The 19110-nt window shown below is 39.7% G+C and overlaps 1 protein-coding gene across 4 annotated transcripts in view; it reads left to right on the top strand.

Annotated features, from left to right (window-relative positions):
• mtcl1 (microtubule crosslinking factor 1) overlaps positions 1-19110 on the top strand; it is an 87095-nt gene that overhangs the window by 17376 nt on the left and 50609 nt on the right. For all 4 annotated transcript variants that reach the window (XM_032566343.1, XM_032566342.1, XM_032566344.1 and 1 more), the window contains exons 4-5: positions 14709-14768; positions 15897-17249. In XM_032566343.1, coding sequence (XP_032422234.1) covers positions 14709-14768; positions 15897-17249 — 1413 coding nt within the window. The remainder of the gene's footprint in view (positions 1-14708; positions 14769-15896; positions 17250-19110) is intronic.

Below are 19110 nucleotides of genomic sequence, written 5' to 3'. Positions count from 1 at the left end.
GCCGTATCAGTGGCAGCGACAGACGCCTCGTCGTCTGGCAGCGCACGGGCTTTAACCTCAAAACATCAGAATGTTTCGCCCAGAAGCCGGTGTTGTGGAAGCTTCTCCTCAGCGTGGCGAATGGTTTCAGCGGTTATATTTAGGGAGGTTGACAGCAGCTTGGCAGGCGGTAATTCTGACGGATTCACAGCGTTCCTCACCTCCGCTTCAAGCAGAAGGAAAGAAACAGGCTGTCGGGAAAATAGAGCCTTCGATAAAATAGAGGGGAACGTCGCATCGAAGGAAATATAGTCGGGAAAGTTTAGTGGTTCTCGCTAAGAGTCGATGAAGGAGAAAAGATGTCAGGTCCACATCTAAAATGGATGATGGGTAGTAATTAGTTACATTTACTTAATTAGATTTACTTGAGTATCTTTTCTGAAAAAAAAAGAGCTTTTGCTACGCTGTACTTTCTACTTTTTAGTAAATTTCTGGATTCTCTACCCACTGACTGAAAAACAAACATGTTAGAATGAAACATTCAGGTGTGTTAGACAGAGACACACACATTTAGGTCCAAAAATCTGCAATATAAATCTGGACATCTTCAGAAACTGTGACTGTACCCAGTAGCTGTTGCTCTTAGACACACTGTTGCAGAGTCCATCAGGGTTTAGATGTAGTTAAGCTTCACTGCAGCTCCACAATCTTTGCTGATAAAACATTTAAAATTTTACTTTCCTCTCCCTTTGGGACGTTTTTTTCATCCAAGTGTGCAGAAGAGGGAACCCCTCCCTCCTATTGTGAACCGCGAGGCCACTGTAAAATGCTAACCTCATTAGCAGACAGATGGAGACTCATGGCCTCTCGTTTTTCAGAGCTCCTGTCAGAGATGAGAATAATGCCCCATTGTCTGAACCAGAAAACATCGGGGCAGCTCGGATGGAAAGACCCAGATACAAGTTTATGATCCCAAGTTAATAAAGTTTTATTTATCCGAGTCTCACTTCTCTGAGCTGCTGGTAATTATCATAAAAAACAACAGATGATAATAAACTTCTGATTTAATTACACCACAGAAACCATCTTGGAAATGTTGGGGAGGGGGTTATTTTATTTTACTTTTTTGATTTTTTACAGGAGAAACATTAATTTTCTTTTTAAAATTCTGCTTCAAAATTCCAGATTTCTTGAAACTCAAAACCTCACAACAAAAACTTTAAATCAGTAGTTTGTCCATTCATGAGGAAAACATCAGGAGCAGCAGCTTGGATACCTAGCAAACCAGCATCCTCTGTTGGGGCTTAAAAGCTGTCCAGTTTCTCAAACACTGCAAAAGCACAAAATCTTACCACATATTTTTTTCTAGTTCTTAGTGAAAATATCTTATTACACTTGAAAAAGACAAAACTAACTTACAAGTAACTTTTCAGCAAGATACAGAAACTTGTCTTAAGTGAATAATTCCTTAATATTGGTGAAAGAATGCTAGTTTCATTGGCAAGTTTTTTTCACTTATGGGAAAAATGTCTTACTATAAGTCACATCCGCCTCTCCTTTATGGCCGCCGTTCGCTGGCTGCAAACGCTGCCGTCCCAGAATGCCTGGCGGCTTGTTGAGTCGGGCAGAAAACACAGCAGCTCTTCCCTCCTCTTGGCCCGTCTGAGTTGCAGCGACATTTATAGCTGCTGGTGTTGCTCAAATAAAAAACACGTCGTATTTTTTATTTTTTATAGCGTTGCTCAGAGCCTCAGCCGGTTTCAGAGCCCAGTTTTTCAGAGTTTGATGTGACCTCCAGACTGAGACGCCGAGTCGATGCCTTTCACACGAGGGACCATTCGTCCCTTTGGTCCCTCGTAGGATGAGAGACAAAAGCTGAGGAAAGCTCGCCGTCCTGCAGCTCGTTTACTCATAGTCTCACCTGGGAGCTGACCTTTCACACCTGCCCGGCTCTAAAGTGGAAAGAAATAATCTGCCTACCTGCATCTTTAAGCAGTAATGTGCCGTGTTTTCTCATCGTTGTTATTCATTTATACATTTTAAAATTAAATGCTTTAAAATATACAAATAAGGACAACAGCACTGCAAAAACAGAAAATATTACCAAGTATTTGTCTAGTAAAAATATCTTAGTACACTTGAAATAAGACAAAACTAACTTACAAGTAACTTTTCAGTGAGATATAGGAGCTTGTTTTATCTAAATAATTCCTTATCATTGATTAAAAAAGTAGTAGCATGTCATGAGATTGTCACATCAACAGTGTTCAGTCAGAGGCATCTTCAGATTCATTGCAAGACTGACTGCTACTGGAGATCCTCACCATCAACAGTAACTCTTTAAAGGGGCGGTATCATGTAAAGTTGACTTTTTTGAGCTTTACATTGTGTTATAATGTTATTCCCTCATCAATGGCGTGTTGCTTTAATTCGTTCTTATATTTGAGAAATCCTTTAGTCTCCATGGCAACCATTCAGCTGTGCAAAACGCCTGGGTGAACCTAGCTCCGCCTTCAAGACGCAGCTCCTCCTTAGAGATGCAGTTTCCGAGCTTCTGCCTCACAGAGCAGCTCCTTCAGACTAGCCAGCATCAATTAGCAAACATCTGGAGGAACTGCACATCTGGCTGAGCTCATTTTACGAGCTACTTCTCTGTATAACGCTGATAAAAACATCGTTAAAGGGTTAACAGAGGAGTAATGTTCGGATGACTTCCTGAAGGCGGAGTTTCATAAAGAGCAGGATTTTCTTAAACAGACAGAGGCCCACTTTCAAGGAAGTCTTTTAAGTCATATTTGATATAATTAACAGCATTTTTTTTTTTAGCAACTGAAGGTAACATAGTTACTTGACTATGTGGTTGGAAAACACAACACTGCCCCTTTAGATACTTTTTTTTGTACTTTCAAAGTTTACTTAACGTTCTAAATTACAAGTAAAGTTACAGTAATGCAATAATTAATGTTGAAAGGAATGCGTAGAAGTAAAAATGTATTAAAATACTTGGATGATTTGATGACAACAAACATTTAATGACAACATTTAATTTCCCTTTGGGATATATAAAGTAAGGCTGCACAGTGGCGCAGTTGGTAGCACTGTTGCCTTGCAGCAAGAAGGTCCTGGGTTCGATTCCCGGCCCGGGGTCTTTCTGCATGGAGTTTGCATGTTCTCCCTGTGCATGTTGGGTTCTCTCCGGGTTCTCTGGCTTCCTCCCACAGTCCAAAAACATGACTGTAAATTGGTCTCTCTATATTCTCCCTACGTGTGTGTGGCGACCTAATTGCTAATTACTGGCGACCTGTCCTGGGTGAACCCGCCTCTCGCCCGGAACGTAGCTGGAGAGGCACCATCAACCCCACCCTATTAGGGACAAGGGTGAACAGAAAATGGATGGATAAAGTATTTTGAATTGAATACTTTTGTATTAGTACAAGAGCTGTTTGGATCTGGCGTTAGTCACGTTCTTGTTTGCTGATGTTTTTTCCCCTCCATCTTGTCCTGATGACCTTTTTCTACCAGTTTTCTACTCCGGCCTCGCACTGTCCTCGTCAGACCCCCAAAACCTCGAGGCGTAGCTGCCACTTCTGGACTCATCAGGGCTTGTTGTCAGACCCGCAGCGACTCAAACGGTTCAAACAGAACAAGGTGGAGTTCATTTAAAAAGCTGAAAACATAAACCCAGCAACGGTTCAACTAAATAAATCAACTATCTGAGTAAAATAAACCTCATTTCTGCTGTTTTCAGGTTAGGTTTTCTTTTCTTCTTCAGATTTGGGTGTTTTAAACCGTCTGTTACCACGGCAACAGGTGATGGGCGCCCGTCATTAATTACCGCGAAAAGTTTTGCTGCCTTAATTGCCGGTCGCAGAGTAACCAAGCGGCTACAGTTTCGGACTGCGAGCCAAGAGGGACGTCTGCGACGGTTCGTTACTGTCTGCTCAGGAGTGTTTGCGTTTAATTAACACGCCGCCGCTTTACGGTGTGGTTGTTCAGCGTTGCAGCGCGTCACGACAAGAGGCAGAGGGAGAATTTCCTTACTGAAGATAAATCAATAATATGTTAAGTGAGACAGTAACTTGGAGCTTATAGCTGAGAGTTAAAAACGCTGTTAAATAGAAGCTTTGTGCTGCAAGCTGAAGCAGTTTCTATTGGTATTCTCTTGTTTGATGGGAAACATGTTTCCAGTGTTGTATCGTTTATCATTTATTGTGATGAGAAATTTGATTTGTTTTTGCTTTGATAGATTCCAGTTAATGATGTTAAATAAAAAACAAAACTGACAGTATTATCAGAAGAGTTATTTTTACAATTTTCTCCAATTGTTTGTTCAATGAATATCAGTAACGTTGAAAATAGGATTAAATGCAGTTACAGTGTGCAGTTTAATTAAATAAAACTTAATTGTTTAAGTAACTGCAGTCCAGAAGCGTGATTCACATGGGAATAGCCATACAGCTAGTTAAAATATAAGTAATAAATTGTTGTTTTTATCATAGTCTTTCTCGTTATCACAATAAAACCATAAATCTAAATCATATTCTGATCTAAATCCATATCGCAAACCCCAACAGTTTTGATCTTCAGGTCAGAAATTTAAAGGTTTGGGGGATTTCTAAAGGGGAACTGTAATTCAAAATTCACTTTTTGCACATTTTTGTACTTCCATTTGGGTTTCTACTTCTTCTAAAAACAGTCTAAACGCTTTAAAAAAAATCCAGCTAGTTGTTTTATGGCAATAAGTTAATGTTTTTTGAAGTCTAGAAAATGATTTATTACTAAAATCACTCCGTTTAAGTCGCAAACGGTGGACGCTTCACCGTTACCCAGCAACCCCAGCCGAGCCCAAACCCGTTACCTAACAACCACAGCGGAACTCAGCACATTTGGTCACCTGGTTTTACCGCTCTATGAAAAAGACAAATGTTTGATTGTTGACTTAATCAAACATTGGTTGATATTTCAGGACTGAATTGAAATGATTTTTCATAAAGCGGCTTGAGGCAACATTTGTTGTGAATTTACGCCATAAATACACTGAACTGGAGTAGTGGAAGTAGATGTATGCATTTGAGCCTTTGTTTATGCTTTTTTCACCCTGTCATGACCTGCATGAATGAAATCATGAAGCATCATTGTCAGTTAGCGCTAAAGCTAATAGTTATTTTAGTACTCCATTATTCTGTTATTCTGACAGAGTAATTTGATTAATAAAAACTATTGCCTCGTTCTGCAAATTTTTCACTTAAGCACTTTATACAATATAAATATATATTTTATACAATATTAATAATACATAAGAAAATTCAAACAAATATTTTAATTCTGTTTTTAAATAAGAAAATAAACATATTGCTGCCTAAAATTCATTTCTTTAGTACAGCTTGATCATCTTCAGCTATAAAATACTTCTAACATCAACATGTGAGCAACTCAGACATTTCTGCTTAACATCAATACTGTCGTGATCTGTGTTTTTCTGTGTATTTATTTCGAGTTTTCTGTGTCCCTGAGTCTCTGTGCCGTCCTGTCTCCCCTTGATCATTCCCAGGTGTGTCTCGTTTCTGTGATTACCCTCTGTGTATTTAATGCCACCTGTGTGTCTGCGTCCTCGTCGGGTCCTTGTCTTGCAGTCGTTTGTGCGTGTCGTATGCACCGTTTTGTTTGCTGTCCATTCTAATAACCAGTTGCTACCGGCGTTGAGCCCTGGCTTCCGCTCAGTCGTGCTGCCTGGTGTTTTGGATCTTGCACTTTCACCATTAAACTGTCATCATACATCTTACCTGGGTCTCAAGCGTCTGCCTCATCCACCACCTTATGACAAATACAGTGTAATTAGTGGCCTGAATTTGTTGTTCATTCACCAATCAATTAATCAATTACTAAATTATTTAATGATTATTTTAATAATTTTTCTTCTTGAACTTTGTCGTTGATTTTTTTGTTGTTTCCTGCTAATAGCCTTGCAGACCTGATGTAGGACTCATTGGAGAATTTTTCTGCCTCAGTGTTGGCTCATAAGATGATTAATCTGATTAATCGTTTCAGCTCTAGTAGCATGTAAACTTCTGACTTTCTTCCACTAGCTGGTTTTTATCTGTTACTCTGCTATTGTTAAAAAGAAATCTCTACTGCTTTTAATTTAAGTTTCCTGCTTTCCATTTCTTATAATATGGTTCCTGTAATTATACAACTCCTTGTGGCTCCCAGGTTTCTCTTCCTTATCTGTATTTGAACCTTTTTCCTCCTTTATGCTTCCGTCAGGGGTTTATTTAGAATAAAAATGGTTGTGGCCGGTTTGCGTGTCATCATGGGACCCTGAAGCGGACCTGATTGTAATTATACATTTCAAAGAAGCTAAAGCAGCTTACAGAAGTGCTCACTGAAGTGTAAGCCTTCCCCTCGTCTCTCATCTAATTTTCTCCCCACCGTGGGATCTGCAGAGTCAGCACTACACTCTGAGTATGCCATAACCAGTTTACCAGCATGCCAGTAACTTATGCAAACAAAACACTCTCTTGCATAAAAACACTGACTGAGGAAAAGGTAGCTTTATTCTTTGTTAGCTTACAACTTTACCTGCTATGTTTTACTTAAAATGAGGTTTATGTGACATAGAGACTCAAATCAGAGACATGGAATTGGTCACTTTTGTCACAAAAATAAAGATTTGACTTCCATTTTAAAAGCTTTAGGCTTGACTCAGACTCAAGTTTTGGTACTTGAGTCTAATCTGCAGATCAGGGTGAAAAAAGCCCAGTCCAAAAAGAGACCAAAAATGGCAACAATTTATGTAAATAACTGATCAGGCCCTATATTTCTAATATTGATAAAATCTCAGGATGCCATTTGCATAGAAAAAGAGGTTGTAGTGACTAAAAATTTTAAATTCAAAAATGAAATGTTGGTGTAAGTAATTTTAATTCAAATTATTATTTTTTTGAGGCAGCCTAAAAAAAACCAGTAACTTGTACTTGAATCCAAATTTGTCCCATGTTACTTTATAATAATCTTTCAAATCTTCTCAATAAAATGAAAAGAAAAGCCCTTCAACCCTTTAAAGCAATTGTCAAACCCAAGGTTCACAGGCCAAATCCGGCCCATCATAGCTTTTTCATGTGGCTCTACGGACTCTAAAGGGACACATAAATAGAACGGTCAGGATAACAGTGTGCTTAAATATTATTTTATCAATCAATTCAAAGTAGTTTTTACTTTCTTTCTTCCAAATTACATCAATTAGTTCCTCGTCAAATTATCGTGGAATTTCACGCAAAATCAACAAATCTCTGTACTTTTTAAAGCTAATATATACGTACTTGTGAGATTAAGTTTAAGAAACTGTGATCTGCAGCAACTACCACATGTTCGTCTCACAAAGGTAACTGGTTGTAAACATCCCATTTTTTGTCATAATGACACTTATTGATAGTCAAATCAAAGATCAATAAGTGAATGTAGTAGCTTGATTTTTTGTGTGTAAATTCCAATGGTAGCTCTATGGCAGCATAAAAACATGTGCTGCAGTAACTGCGGTATTTACATTTAAGCAGTTTTTTATGCTAATGTTTATTTTTAAGCATTTTCCTGAAGACAGATTTTCACAAGCCGGTATTATTTAAGTCATTACTCACCTGTTTTGTACATTCTAAATGTGTCCGACACAGCGTTCACACTCACATCCAACGATACTTTGTATCCCTCACAATTTTTCCTCTTGAACTTTATTGTTGATTTTTTTGTTGTTGTTTCCTGCTAATAAGTTTGCAGACCTGATGTAGGACTCATTGGAGAATTTTTCTGCCTCGGTGTTGGCTCATAAGGCAAAAATGACCCAGAAAATGTCTCGGATAATGCATTGTATTCCACTACCTACCATCATAACACTCTTTGTCGGAGGTTCGCTCTACTTCCCCATGGAGTTTATGCATCAGTCTAGTCGTTTGAGACTTTACTTGAACTTGGAAATCTTATGACTACCTCCGTCCTGTTTGTATCTGTTTTATTAATCTGACATGTCATGAAGTGCCTCTTCACTGCTCCCTTGATGCCAGTTGGCTGCGTGGCAGCGTGTCCTCTGCCATCAGCTTCCTGGGTTGTTTGGGAAGATCTTTAAAGCGTGAGCAACATTCCTCCATGAAAGGCTCCCTTGTCTTTTTCACTGATGCTCCACGTCTGCTCTCAGAGGTCAGAGTCGGCTTAGCGGAGAGGAGCAGTGAGGGAGTTGTTTTCATTCTGCTGTACAGAATGATGTACAACCTGTGCATCCTGGCAAAGGTCACCATAGCAACGAGGTTCAGTCCTAATGGGAATTCGGTGTTTCCTGGATCTATAGGTTCTACATGCATCCAGCGAGAATCCAGCATGCGTTGATTCACAACGCATGCTGGAAACAAACAGCTTATTTATCATTAAGTTGTTTCATGTCAAAAAATAATGTGGATTTCCCTAACCTTGTATTGCAGAAATCTACATTTCTTATCTCCTGCTTGTCCCAATCGATACATTTTGCCATTCTTTAGTAAGCTAGTAGATATTTGCAGTTTTTCAGAGCTTTCAGTGATGCTGCATTTAAGTACCAATTGTAAACTAAATAATTCATACTGGCTATAAAAAAAAAATCATCATTCATTGTTATCAGCACACTTCACTGAAGTGAAAAGCCAGAAAGAGTCATTTCAATAATTACTTTAAAACCATTTCTGGTAGGGGCGTGCCGTGGTGACGTAGGGGATAGCGCGACCCATGAGGCCTTGAGTCCTCGACGCAGCCGTCGCTGGTTCGACTCCTGGACCAGATGATATTTGTCTTCTCCCCTCTCCTTCCCCCCTTCCTGTCAGCCTACTTTCATATAAGGGACACTAGAGCCCACAAAAGACCCCCTGGAGGGGTAAAAAAACCCATTTCTGATTCAATGGAGACAAAACAAAGTAAATTTCCTCACTGCTGTGGCGTTAATTTTCTCTGTTAGCTGAGTCTGACAGCAAGAAGTCAAAATTCATTGGAAATGTGTCTCTGGGCGGCCATTAATGTGAGGCGATAGAGACGCTTCGCCCGGCTTACGATGCTTTCTGGATTCTTCCTCAGAAGTTTCTGTCGCCACGACTTCCTGATTAGGCAACGGATTTAGAGAAACTCATAATGACTGATAATATAAACACATGTTAATTAAGTAATTAATCAATTAATCGCATGATAAACTGAAATTAAAGCTGCAAGCAGCCTCGGGCGGCCCTCGCAGCAAGCGCCGCTCCGGCCTATTGGCCACCGCGGGGGTTCCGGCCACTTGATAATTTCCATTCTAATGATTTATTTTTACGGGCAGTTTGGCTTACAAAGACTTCCTAAAACATATTTCTTGCTTTTGATTATCCAGCATTTATTGTTTGACATATTTTCCAGTTTGTTCCAATGTTTGAAAAATATGTTTATCTTTAAGTTGACTGAAGGACAGGTTTCAACCAGACTTTTTCCTTCCACTCAACTATCAATCAGTATGCTTGGATATAGCTTTCTGTGAATGGCCAGCTCCTTTTAAAATGATCATTTATTGTGCTAATGTAATAGTTATGATCATCACAATTTACAGAAATAATAGCTTCAAATACATTATATCATCTTGTGAGGGAGATATTTAACAGGAGTTTCACTTGTTGAATTGAATTGTATTTTTCTCATTTATTCCAGTGTTTTCAACCAGACTTTTTCCTTCCACTAAATTGTCCATCAATATATTGAGATATTACTCCGTATGAACAGCCAACGTTTTGTTAATGCAACAGTTAAATATTTCATTTCATAATCAAATTTCCCAGAAATAATGGCTTCAAAATTTACATTATTGTGGAACTGAGGTATTTACTATGAGTTTCAGTGGAATTGCTGGAATAAACAAAGTTTTTAATGGTTTTGTTATAATTTTGCTCCATTTTCAGCTGTAAATTGAGTTTCCGTGTGTGTTTGTAGGATGGATGCCGTCCAGATAAAATATATTTAGACTACTGCAGGTGCTGCAAGCCAGAGATTGATCGTCCGTGTAAAAATAACCCATCTCGATGCAGCTGTAGCTCCACTGTGTGTCCTTGGATTGGCCCAAAAAATTAAATCAAGCAACAAAAGGGGAGGCCTTTTGGCTCCTAAATGTGTTCAGTCAGGGCTGTGTTGTATTAATTAATTTATTCAAAGGGATTACAGGCCAGATTGAGCTCTCATTCATGCAGATCTCACTAATATAATCTGCCTCTAAACATTTCAGAGCGACTTATCTCTCTGAGACTCGTTTGTTCTGTGGAGCCAGAATCCTCCGTCGGGCTTTATCTGCATCTGACGGCCGCCCCAGCGCCTTTTATACCCACAATCCCCTTTAATCCCGCCCACTTACCCCCTTACATCTCCGCTCCCGTTTAATCCCCGTCTAACAGGCGCAACTTCCTTCTTTGAGGAAAATCATAAATAGGCCAAGCTGATGAGTACAGATGCAGCTGAAATGTCTTTCACTCCTCCCAAAATGTTTTCCACAGAGGGGATTTTTAAAATATTTTTCTGGTGATGTCATTGGGTGATGTCATCCAGCTTCAAGGCGGGTCCGAGTGACACAGAGTTCCTCATTTTCATGGTGGGAACGTCTGTTTTCAGCCGCATCTGCAGCATCATTTCTGGCTTCAGTGATTTGTGTTTAAGCTAATCGAGCAGAGGCAAACACACCCATATGCACACACACACGCCAACACACCCCCACACACACACACCCACACGCCAACACACACACAGACACCCTGACACAAACACACCCACACACACACACAGACACACAGACTGGTCTGTGAGGCTCTGCTAATTACGGTGGAGAGCAGTTAATTAATGCTAAGTACCAACATAAGTAAAAGTCACTGCTGTGTTGTTATTTTGCAACTTATTTAGAGTGATTGTCCTCTGCTGGTCGGAGACATTCAGACAAAAAGAAATGGATGGATGGATGGATGAACAAAGGAATGGTTGGATGTATGGATGAGTGGTTGGTTGGATGGATGGATGGATGGATGGATGGATGGATGGATGGATGGATGGGTGGGTGGGTGGATGGATGGATGGATGGGTGGATGGATGGGTGGATGGATGGATTGATGGATGAACAAAGGGATGGTTGGATGTATGGATGAGTGGTTAGTTGGATGGATGGATGGATGGATGGATGGGTGGGTGGATGGATGGATGGATGGATGGATGGATGGATGGATGGGTGGATGGATTGATGGATGAACAAAGGAATGGTTGGATGTATGGATGAGTGGTTGGGTGGATGGATTGATGGATGAACAAAGGAATGGTTGGATGTATGGATGAGTGGTTGGTTGGTTGGTTGGTTGGATGGATGGATGGATGGATGGATGGAAATAGGAGCAAACATTGTTCCAGCTGCAAAGAGAAGGAATCATTCACTACAAAAACACAAAATCTTGGTCTAGTTTTTTTGTCAATTGTTTCACTTATAAGATGAGTAAAATATCTTGTTATAAGTGAATATATTTGTCAGTGGAACTAGAACTTTTTCACCAATATTTAGGAATTATTGACTCACAACAAGCTGCTGAAAAGTGACTTGTAAGTTAGCTTTGTTGTATTTCAAGTTTACTAAGATATTTGTACTAGAAACTAAATGAAAAAACTTCAGATGTTGTGTTTTTGCAGTGTTGTCGTTTATCATGCCACGCCTCAACCCCAAAAAAAAAATGGACAAAGTTCTAGAAAAAGAACCAATCTTTTAGAGGAAAAGTGACGGAATGGAGTTCAGTCCATATTTAGGAAACAGGAAGTGAGTCACAGGCTGCTGTGGATAAAATGGGTTTTATTCCTCATGTTTTCCATCCATTTGGCCATGAATGATTCACTCTGGCCCATTTCGGATGGCAGGGAAGACTTTTATAAATACAGAACAATATTTAAAAAAGCAACTAGGACATTTTTATTTTATTTAAAAGCATTAAGGAGAAGTTAAATTAGTTTCATCTTATTTATTCAGCCTTTAAAATGCATTTTGAGATTAGACAAAACCAACCCCATTAGCCAATTCTATACAGCCTAATTCAAATAAATATTTAATATTGATTGATTGTATCAATCAATCAATCAATCAAATTTTATTTGTATAGCACATTTCAGCAGCAAGGCATTTCAAAGTGCTTTACATCATATCAAACACAGAAACACAATGCAATATAGAATCAACAATCAAAACACAGCATTAAGTCAAGTTCCATCAATAAATTTGTAATTGATTACGTTTCAAATACAATTCTCAACAGGTGGGTTTTTAGTCGAGTTTGCATCCATAGAAGGTTTACCGGTTACACTCCTAATGTGTTATATGGAACAAAATACCTATTGCTATTTTTATTCCCACTCACGCTCACAATCACACAGTTTAAAACGATGTAGACAGCATTTTAATGGGCTTCTGGCAGGAGGCTCCGTACACGTCTTTCACGGAACTTCGCTCTGGGACTCCGTCGTCCCTCACGGATTTTTGTGCAATTTCAACATACAATCAACAATCAAACCATGACATTAAGTAAAGTTCCATCATTAAATTTGTAATTGATTATGTTTTAAATACAATCCTAAACAGGTGGGTTTTTAGTCTAGATTTAAAGGAAGTCAGTGTTTCAGCTGTTTTAGAGTTTTCTGGAAGTTTGTTCCAAATTTGTGGTGCATAGAAGCTAAATGCTGCTTCTCCTCGTTTGGTTCTGGTTCTGGGGATGCAGAGCAGACCAGAGCCAGAAGACCTGAGAGGTCTGGAAGGTTGATACAACAACAGCAGATCTTTAATGTATTGTGGTGCTAAGCCGTTCAGTGATTTGTAAACTAACAACAGTATGTTAAAGTCTATTCTTTGAGCTACAGGGAGCCAGTGGAGGGACTTTAAAACTGGTGTTATGTGCTCTATCTTCCTGGTTTTAGTGAGAACGCGAGCAGCAGCATTCTGGATCAGCTGCAGCTGTTTGATTGATTTGTTGGACAGACCTGTGAAGACGCTGTTGCAGTAATCAATGCGACTGAAGATGAACGCATGAATTAGTTTCTCTAGATCTGGCTGAGACATTAGTCCTTTAATCCTGAAGTAGTATAAACTACTTCATCTCTGTGAAACCTTAATTTCAATATACTTTGACATAATACATAACTTTCACTACTCTGAATGTTTAATTATTTACATCTAAATAAAATTGGATTTTTCCAATTTCACTAAGGCTTCGTTCACACTGCAGCCCAAAGTGACCCAATTCCTATTTTTGGTCAAATCGGATTTTTTTTGGCATGGTCGTTCACCCATCCAAGTACATACCGCTTGTACAGTATGTGTGAACGGCAAACGACCTGAAAGTGTCCTGCATGCGCAGTAGAGGGCGCAATAACGTCACACAAAACACTGAGCGTGTCAACCGCCATTAAAAGAAGAAGAAGTGCTAAGTGTTTGTGGAAGTAAATATGGATGCTGGAGCGTAGCTTACGATTTTGAAGTTGTTGTCCGACCGGAGCAGCACAGTAACAACTTAATCCTCATTATTGTCTGCCATGATTGTTGGGTTTTTTTTTTGCGGGACTTTATCACGACTTGATAAACATCGTGACGTTTGTCACCTGGACCTGGCCGTTAGGATTCAGGTCACTTTCGAAAAGATCAGATACGTATCGGATATCCAAGTGGCCTGGGTCGCATTCGACAAAAAAAAAACAAAATCTGACCTGTGTTAAAATCCGACTGTCATAAAAAGATCAGATTCAGGTCGCATAAAGGCATATATAGAATTGGGCCACTTAGGACTGCAGTGTGATCGCAGCCTTAAAGGTTTTATTTCCTCCTTATAGGTATAAAGTCGTCTGGACACGACACATAAAAACCCAACTATTCTAAAAACTGACTCAAAGGATTTCTGAGAAAATCTGACACTTAAATGACTTTTTTCATATCATAAGTAAGTAGTAGGTATTCCTGAACGATGCTCCATGACAGTTTAACAGCCAGTTATGGTTCCTAGAAGGAAGCTCTGCTGATCGTCAGACTTTAAATAACCGTCCGAGCAGCAATCTGTCTCTGGCAGCAGCTCCATTTATAGCTGGGGTTTCTTCTTCCTGACTTCTCCTCCATCTTCTCCCCCCGTTTGTCATATGATGATGTAAGACAAAATCTGAATGATTTGATCAGTTGGTGAGGCTAAGCCGGCGTGCAGAAGGCTGCCTTGTTTTTGTTTTTTGGTTTTTATCCCGGCTTTGCATGCGATGTGCACTGCAGTATTAGCTGCAGGACAGATTTCCACGCTGGGCAGGCAGATGCTTTTCTCCCCTCCCCTTTGGTGTTTTTTGGAAGTGTCACACAATGCAAGGCGAGAGGACGCGTTGGTGTGAAGCAGCATCGTGTTGCAAAGCATGCAGCAGAGCTCACTGCATCGTGTTTATCAGGAAATGTTTTCAGTCTGTATTTATGTGGGATAATTCCCAGTATGCATTTCTGTTATTTTAATCTACAACCTATTGCATAGATTAACCCGCTTATATCTTATTTCTGACGCTTCTTGTAGCAAATATAATCAAATACCAATCATATCATAAACATTAATGTTCTTTACTTGGTTTTTGTCTCAATGTTGGTGTTCTTGATCATCTTTTTTTAATTTGCAGCAACATTTATGATCTAGGAGAACATTTTAAAAACTTAATTTTCTCTCTTTTAGACTGCACTGAGGCGACGCGGAAGCAGGGAAGCTTTCAAGGACAAGAAATCCTCGAGTCAGGTAAAAATAAATCCCTTTTACTTGGACTGTGTTATGCAGTATACATCGTCAGCCTTATAAAAGTGATTGAAGGTGAAATCTGGGAGTAAAAAAAAACAAAATTTTTCAAGAGAAAATATTGGATATTTTAGAGTATCAGCATCTTCCACAAACTAACCCATTTAATAAATTAGAATATTATTGAAAAGGTGATTTATTTCAGCACCGCAACCACTAATCCTAAATATTAGTTCCTCTAATCCTAAAGTGTAAAATCAACATGATTTTTAGTGGAAGCTGATGCTAGAGCGCTAACTTTCATTTAGATTATGTCTGTACCCTTGAAAGTCTACAATCCTGCAGTATGTATTTATTTTTAACATTATAATTTACATGCTCAATAATGCCCTTATATGTCATGTTTATGTTTATATCTTGTTCTCCATTTTCCGTTTTATTTTGTTCCTGTATGTTTCTTGTTTTAAATAAAGTTATTGGTGGAAAAGAAGAGAGAGGAAATGGAACTGCTGCATAAACTTCTAAATAAGTGCATTGAATATAAACGTACATTACATAAACTACTTGATAACCAGAAGTTCAAGACAGATGTCAAATTTTATTCAGCTAAAAGTTTACAAAACAAAAACTAGCGGTTTATAATTTATCTGGAAAAGTTATTTAGGGGAAGCTAAGTGCGCCAAATGTTTTGAGAGTTATCAAAAGCGCTAAAGAACAAGTCTAAAAATTCAGAGTTGCTGTTTCTGAAGGCTCTGAGCTTCCGCCTCACAGAGCACTCCTTCAGACTAGCGGCAGCAATTAGCAAACTCCCTGTGGAACTGTGCATCTGCTGAACTCATTACATGAGCTACATCTCAGTGAAACGTTGGTGAAAACATTGCTAAAGGGCTAACAGAGGAGCGATGTTATGATGACTTCCTGAAGGTGCAGTTTCAGAAAGAACAGGAGCTTCTTAAAGAGACAGAGACCCAATTTCAAGACTTTAAATTACAAAGTCATATTTCTTTTTAAGTCATATTTGACGTATATAGCAACTAAACTTATTTGATTGCGCTACAAAATGTCACTCCGCCAATTAAAATCTCAACTTTGCCATTCTCCAGTCTTGACCTGCCTCGTCTTTATTCGCAGGAGGATAGTGCAGACCTTCGGTGCCAGCTCCAGTTCGCCAAAGAGGAGTCCGGCCTCATGAGGAAGAAGATGGCAAAGCTGGGTCGCGAGAAGGATGAACTTGAACAGGAGTTGCAGAAGTACAAATCAGTTTACGGCGACATTGACAGTCCCCTTCCCCTGACAGAGTGCACAGGTGGCGGCCCTCATACGACTCGAGAGGCCGAGCTCCGACTGCGCCTGAAGCTGGTGGAGGAGGAAGCCAACATCCTGGGGAGGAAGATTGTGGAGCTGGAGGTGGAAAACCGCAGCCTGCGAGCGGAGAACGAAGACATTCGCAGTCAGTACGAAAGAGATTGCTTTGGGAGGGAACCCTTCGCCAGCATGCCCTCGTCTCCTTACGGCGGAGACCCGTTGGAGTCCGCGGGTGAGCTGCGGCGACATCTCCAGTTTGTTGAAGAGGAAGCAGAACTTCTGCGCCGATCCATCTCCGAGATTGAGGACCACAACAGGCAGCTGACGTCTGAACTCAATCGCTTCAAGTTTGGCCCCAGCAGCACCTCCGGCGCTGACGAAGGCAGTGAGGTGGGATTGTTTAAATCTGGGAACGGGGGCGGCGGTATGATGATGGAGGAGCTTAAATCGGCGCGGATGCAGATCAACGAGCTGAGCGGGAAGGTGATGAAGCTCCAGTACGAGAACCGAGTCCTCATATCCAACGTCCAGCGCTGCGACCTGGCTGCGCACCTTGGCCTTCGCACCGGGAGCCCTCGAGACAGCGACGCGGAGAGTGACGCCGGCCGCCGAGAGGCAGCAGAAGAGGAGGAAATGGGCCGACTTCTTCTCCTACAGCCAAAACGGGAGGGTCCAGTTGGCGGAGAGAGTGACTCCGAAGACCTGTTTGAGAAAACGGGAACCACCTCAGGGTTGGGAAGCATCAAACCCTTGGATAGCAGCGACCTGAGTGCCGTTGAGCTCGCCAATCGCAGAAGGGAGGAGCGGGAGTCGTTCGCCAACGTGAAAAGAGAGGCCGACCGGCTGGGGAAGACCGTCGATCGTCTGATCACTGACACAGACAGTCTGATCTTCGAAGGCAGGCTGCTGATGACCACAGGGGAGAGCCTGGAAGGCGGATCCAAACCAGATACTCAAGTTCTGGACACCATCAACACTCGCATGAAGGCTTTCCGTACAGAACTGCACATTTTCATGGAGAAGCTGGACCATGTAGGAGACGGGCTGAGAGAGAGGACCGACGATCTGTCTCCAATGCCGAACCTCACAGAGTCCAGCAGCTTCCTGTCTACGGTTACGTCCATGTCCCGCGACTCTCCCATCGGCACCTTCGGAAGAGACCTGGTCACGGACTTCCAGGTTAGTTCAAGACACTTTACTGCGGTTCTGTTCGATCAAGGGGACATTTTTACTTTAATTTTCATTTCTTCTGCTGCTTTATTTCCTTGTAAAAACATAAAAGGAAAAACATTTCTAATGACCGGCTCAAGCAAAGTTCTCTTACGCTCTTACATTTATACTAGAGGTTAAACGATTAATCAAATTACTCATGATTAATCGATTATTGAAATAATCATCACCTAATTTAGTAATCAATTAATCATTAACTGGAGTATACAGACTCCAATAAAGGTAATTTGCAGAAAGAAGAACATATTACGACGGGTAAATAAGCCAAAACTGTACAAAAATATATAAATTTTCCATTAAAGATAAAACAAACCCTACTTTATCTGTTATACCCAAAACTCGTCAAGTGGCAGTTTTACCTTCACCAAGTTCAAAATATGTAATAAAAATCACCAAAAAATCTTATATTTACCACCTTTTCCTGTCCAATTATTAATAGTTTAATAAAAAATAATCAACAAATTATAAGTCAAGCACAAAACACTGAGCTTTTCATGTGACGTTTTAAATGCAGAAGCATCTTTTGCTACAAATGATTAAGAGTACACTAAAGGAATGCTATGTTATTGCATTTTAGGCAATAAAATGTTCAGTTTCTTATATAAGAAAATTGATTATTCGTTTTTTTAGCATCTTCTAATGTATTTGTAATATTTAAATGGAAAATCTGCAGAATATGCCAGTTTATTTTAATTAGATTTATCGATTAATTGTCAATATAATCGACAACTAAAATAATCATTAGCTACATCCCTAATTTATTCAATTTCCAATCTTAAAAGGATCATCTCAACATGAAACAAAATTGATTTGTCCCTGTCTTTACTTGCGAAGCAGATCAATCCAGATATTTGGCTAATGATGGGTAAAATCATTCTAAATTAATTTGAGTCTGCATTAAACTTTCCCAAGTGTTCAGTCATTAGAGGAGCATTTAAGGCCAAAATCAACCAGACGAGTGCTTGAGTCAGCAGTGTGTGTGGAAAAAAATCAGTTCTAATTAAAGATGGTGACAACAGTGTGCAGCTACCTGCACAGACAGGCCCAGCAAAGGGAAACTCATCAGGTTGGAGGAAAATTTGATCTACTATAGTGTCTCAGATTAATTTTCTACCCTGTCCTTAAACAAAATGAGTTCATGACGTTTCAATAGTGCTTCATTGTAGATTAGATTCAAGAAAATTATTAAAATTTCAGCTTACAATTACTGTTCTATTTGGAAAGATGACGCTGTCATTACTCATTGCAACTAAAATACTTTCTAATTGTTTTTCTCCACTAAACCAGTGCTAATTTTTGTATTGCACTAGTCAGTGTTTGCACATCCTTAAAGTGTCTAAAACTTTAGAATGTCTTAAAAGCATTAAAAGATTAAAATACATTGTCTACAAATTCATTCGTCACATGATAAAGAATTTTTCTTGGCATGATTATCTAATCTAGTAGTTTTTTATTTAGTTCATCTCAGGACTTTTCTGTCAGGCCGCTAATATAACCTTGCTAGCTAGTTTGCTAAGTCTTTTATGTCTATCGTTTGTTTAGTGCAAATGCGTTGCCAGTTCGTCTTCGCTATTGGCTCGTGTCTGTTGCCAAACCATATGAGGTGCATTCTGTTCAAAAAAGCTTGGCACTTTGGGGGATAATTACGTAGAGAGCATAGCAAAATATGCATTTTTTTTCAGTAAATTTCTGTCTTGATACAGGTCTTAAATTTAATTCAGAACGGTCTTAAAAAGGTCTTAAATCTGAGGTGGTGGAACCTGCATAAATCCTAAGTTACTGTAAAAAAATCTTTTCCTTTGAGGTAGAG

The sequence above is a fragment of the Xiphophorus hellerii genome, chromosome 6 (assembly GCF_003331165.1).
Source record: "Xiphophorus hellerii strain 12219 chromosome 6, Xiphophorus_hellerii-4.1, whole genome shotgun sequence".
Taxonomy (NCBI): Eukaryota; Metazoa; Chordata; class Actinopteri; order Cyprinodontiformes; family Poeciliidae; genus Xiphophorus; species Xiphophorus hellerii.
This window is presented reverse-complemented; position numbering and strand designations above follow the sequence as displayed.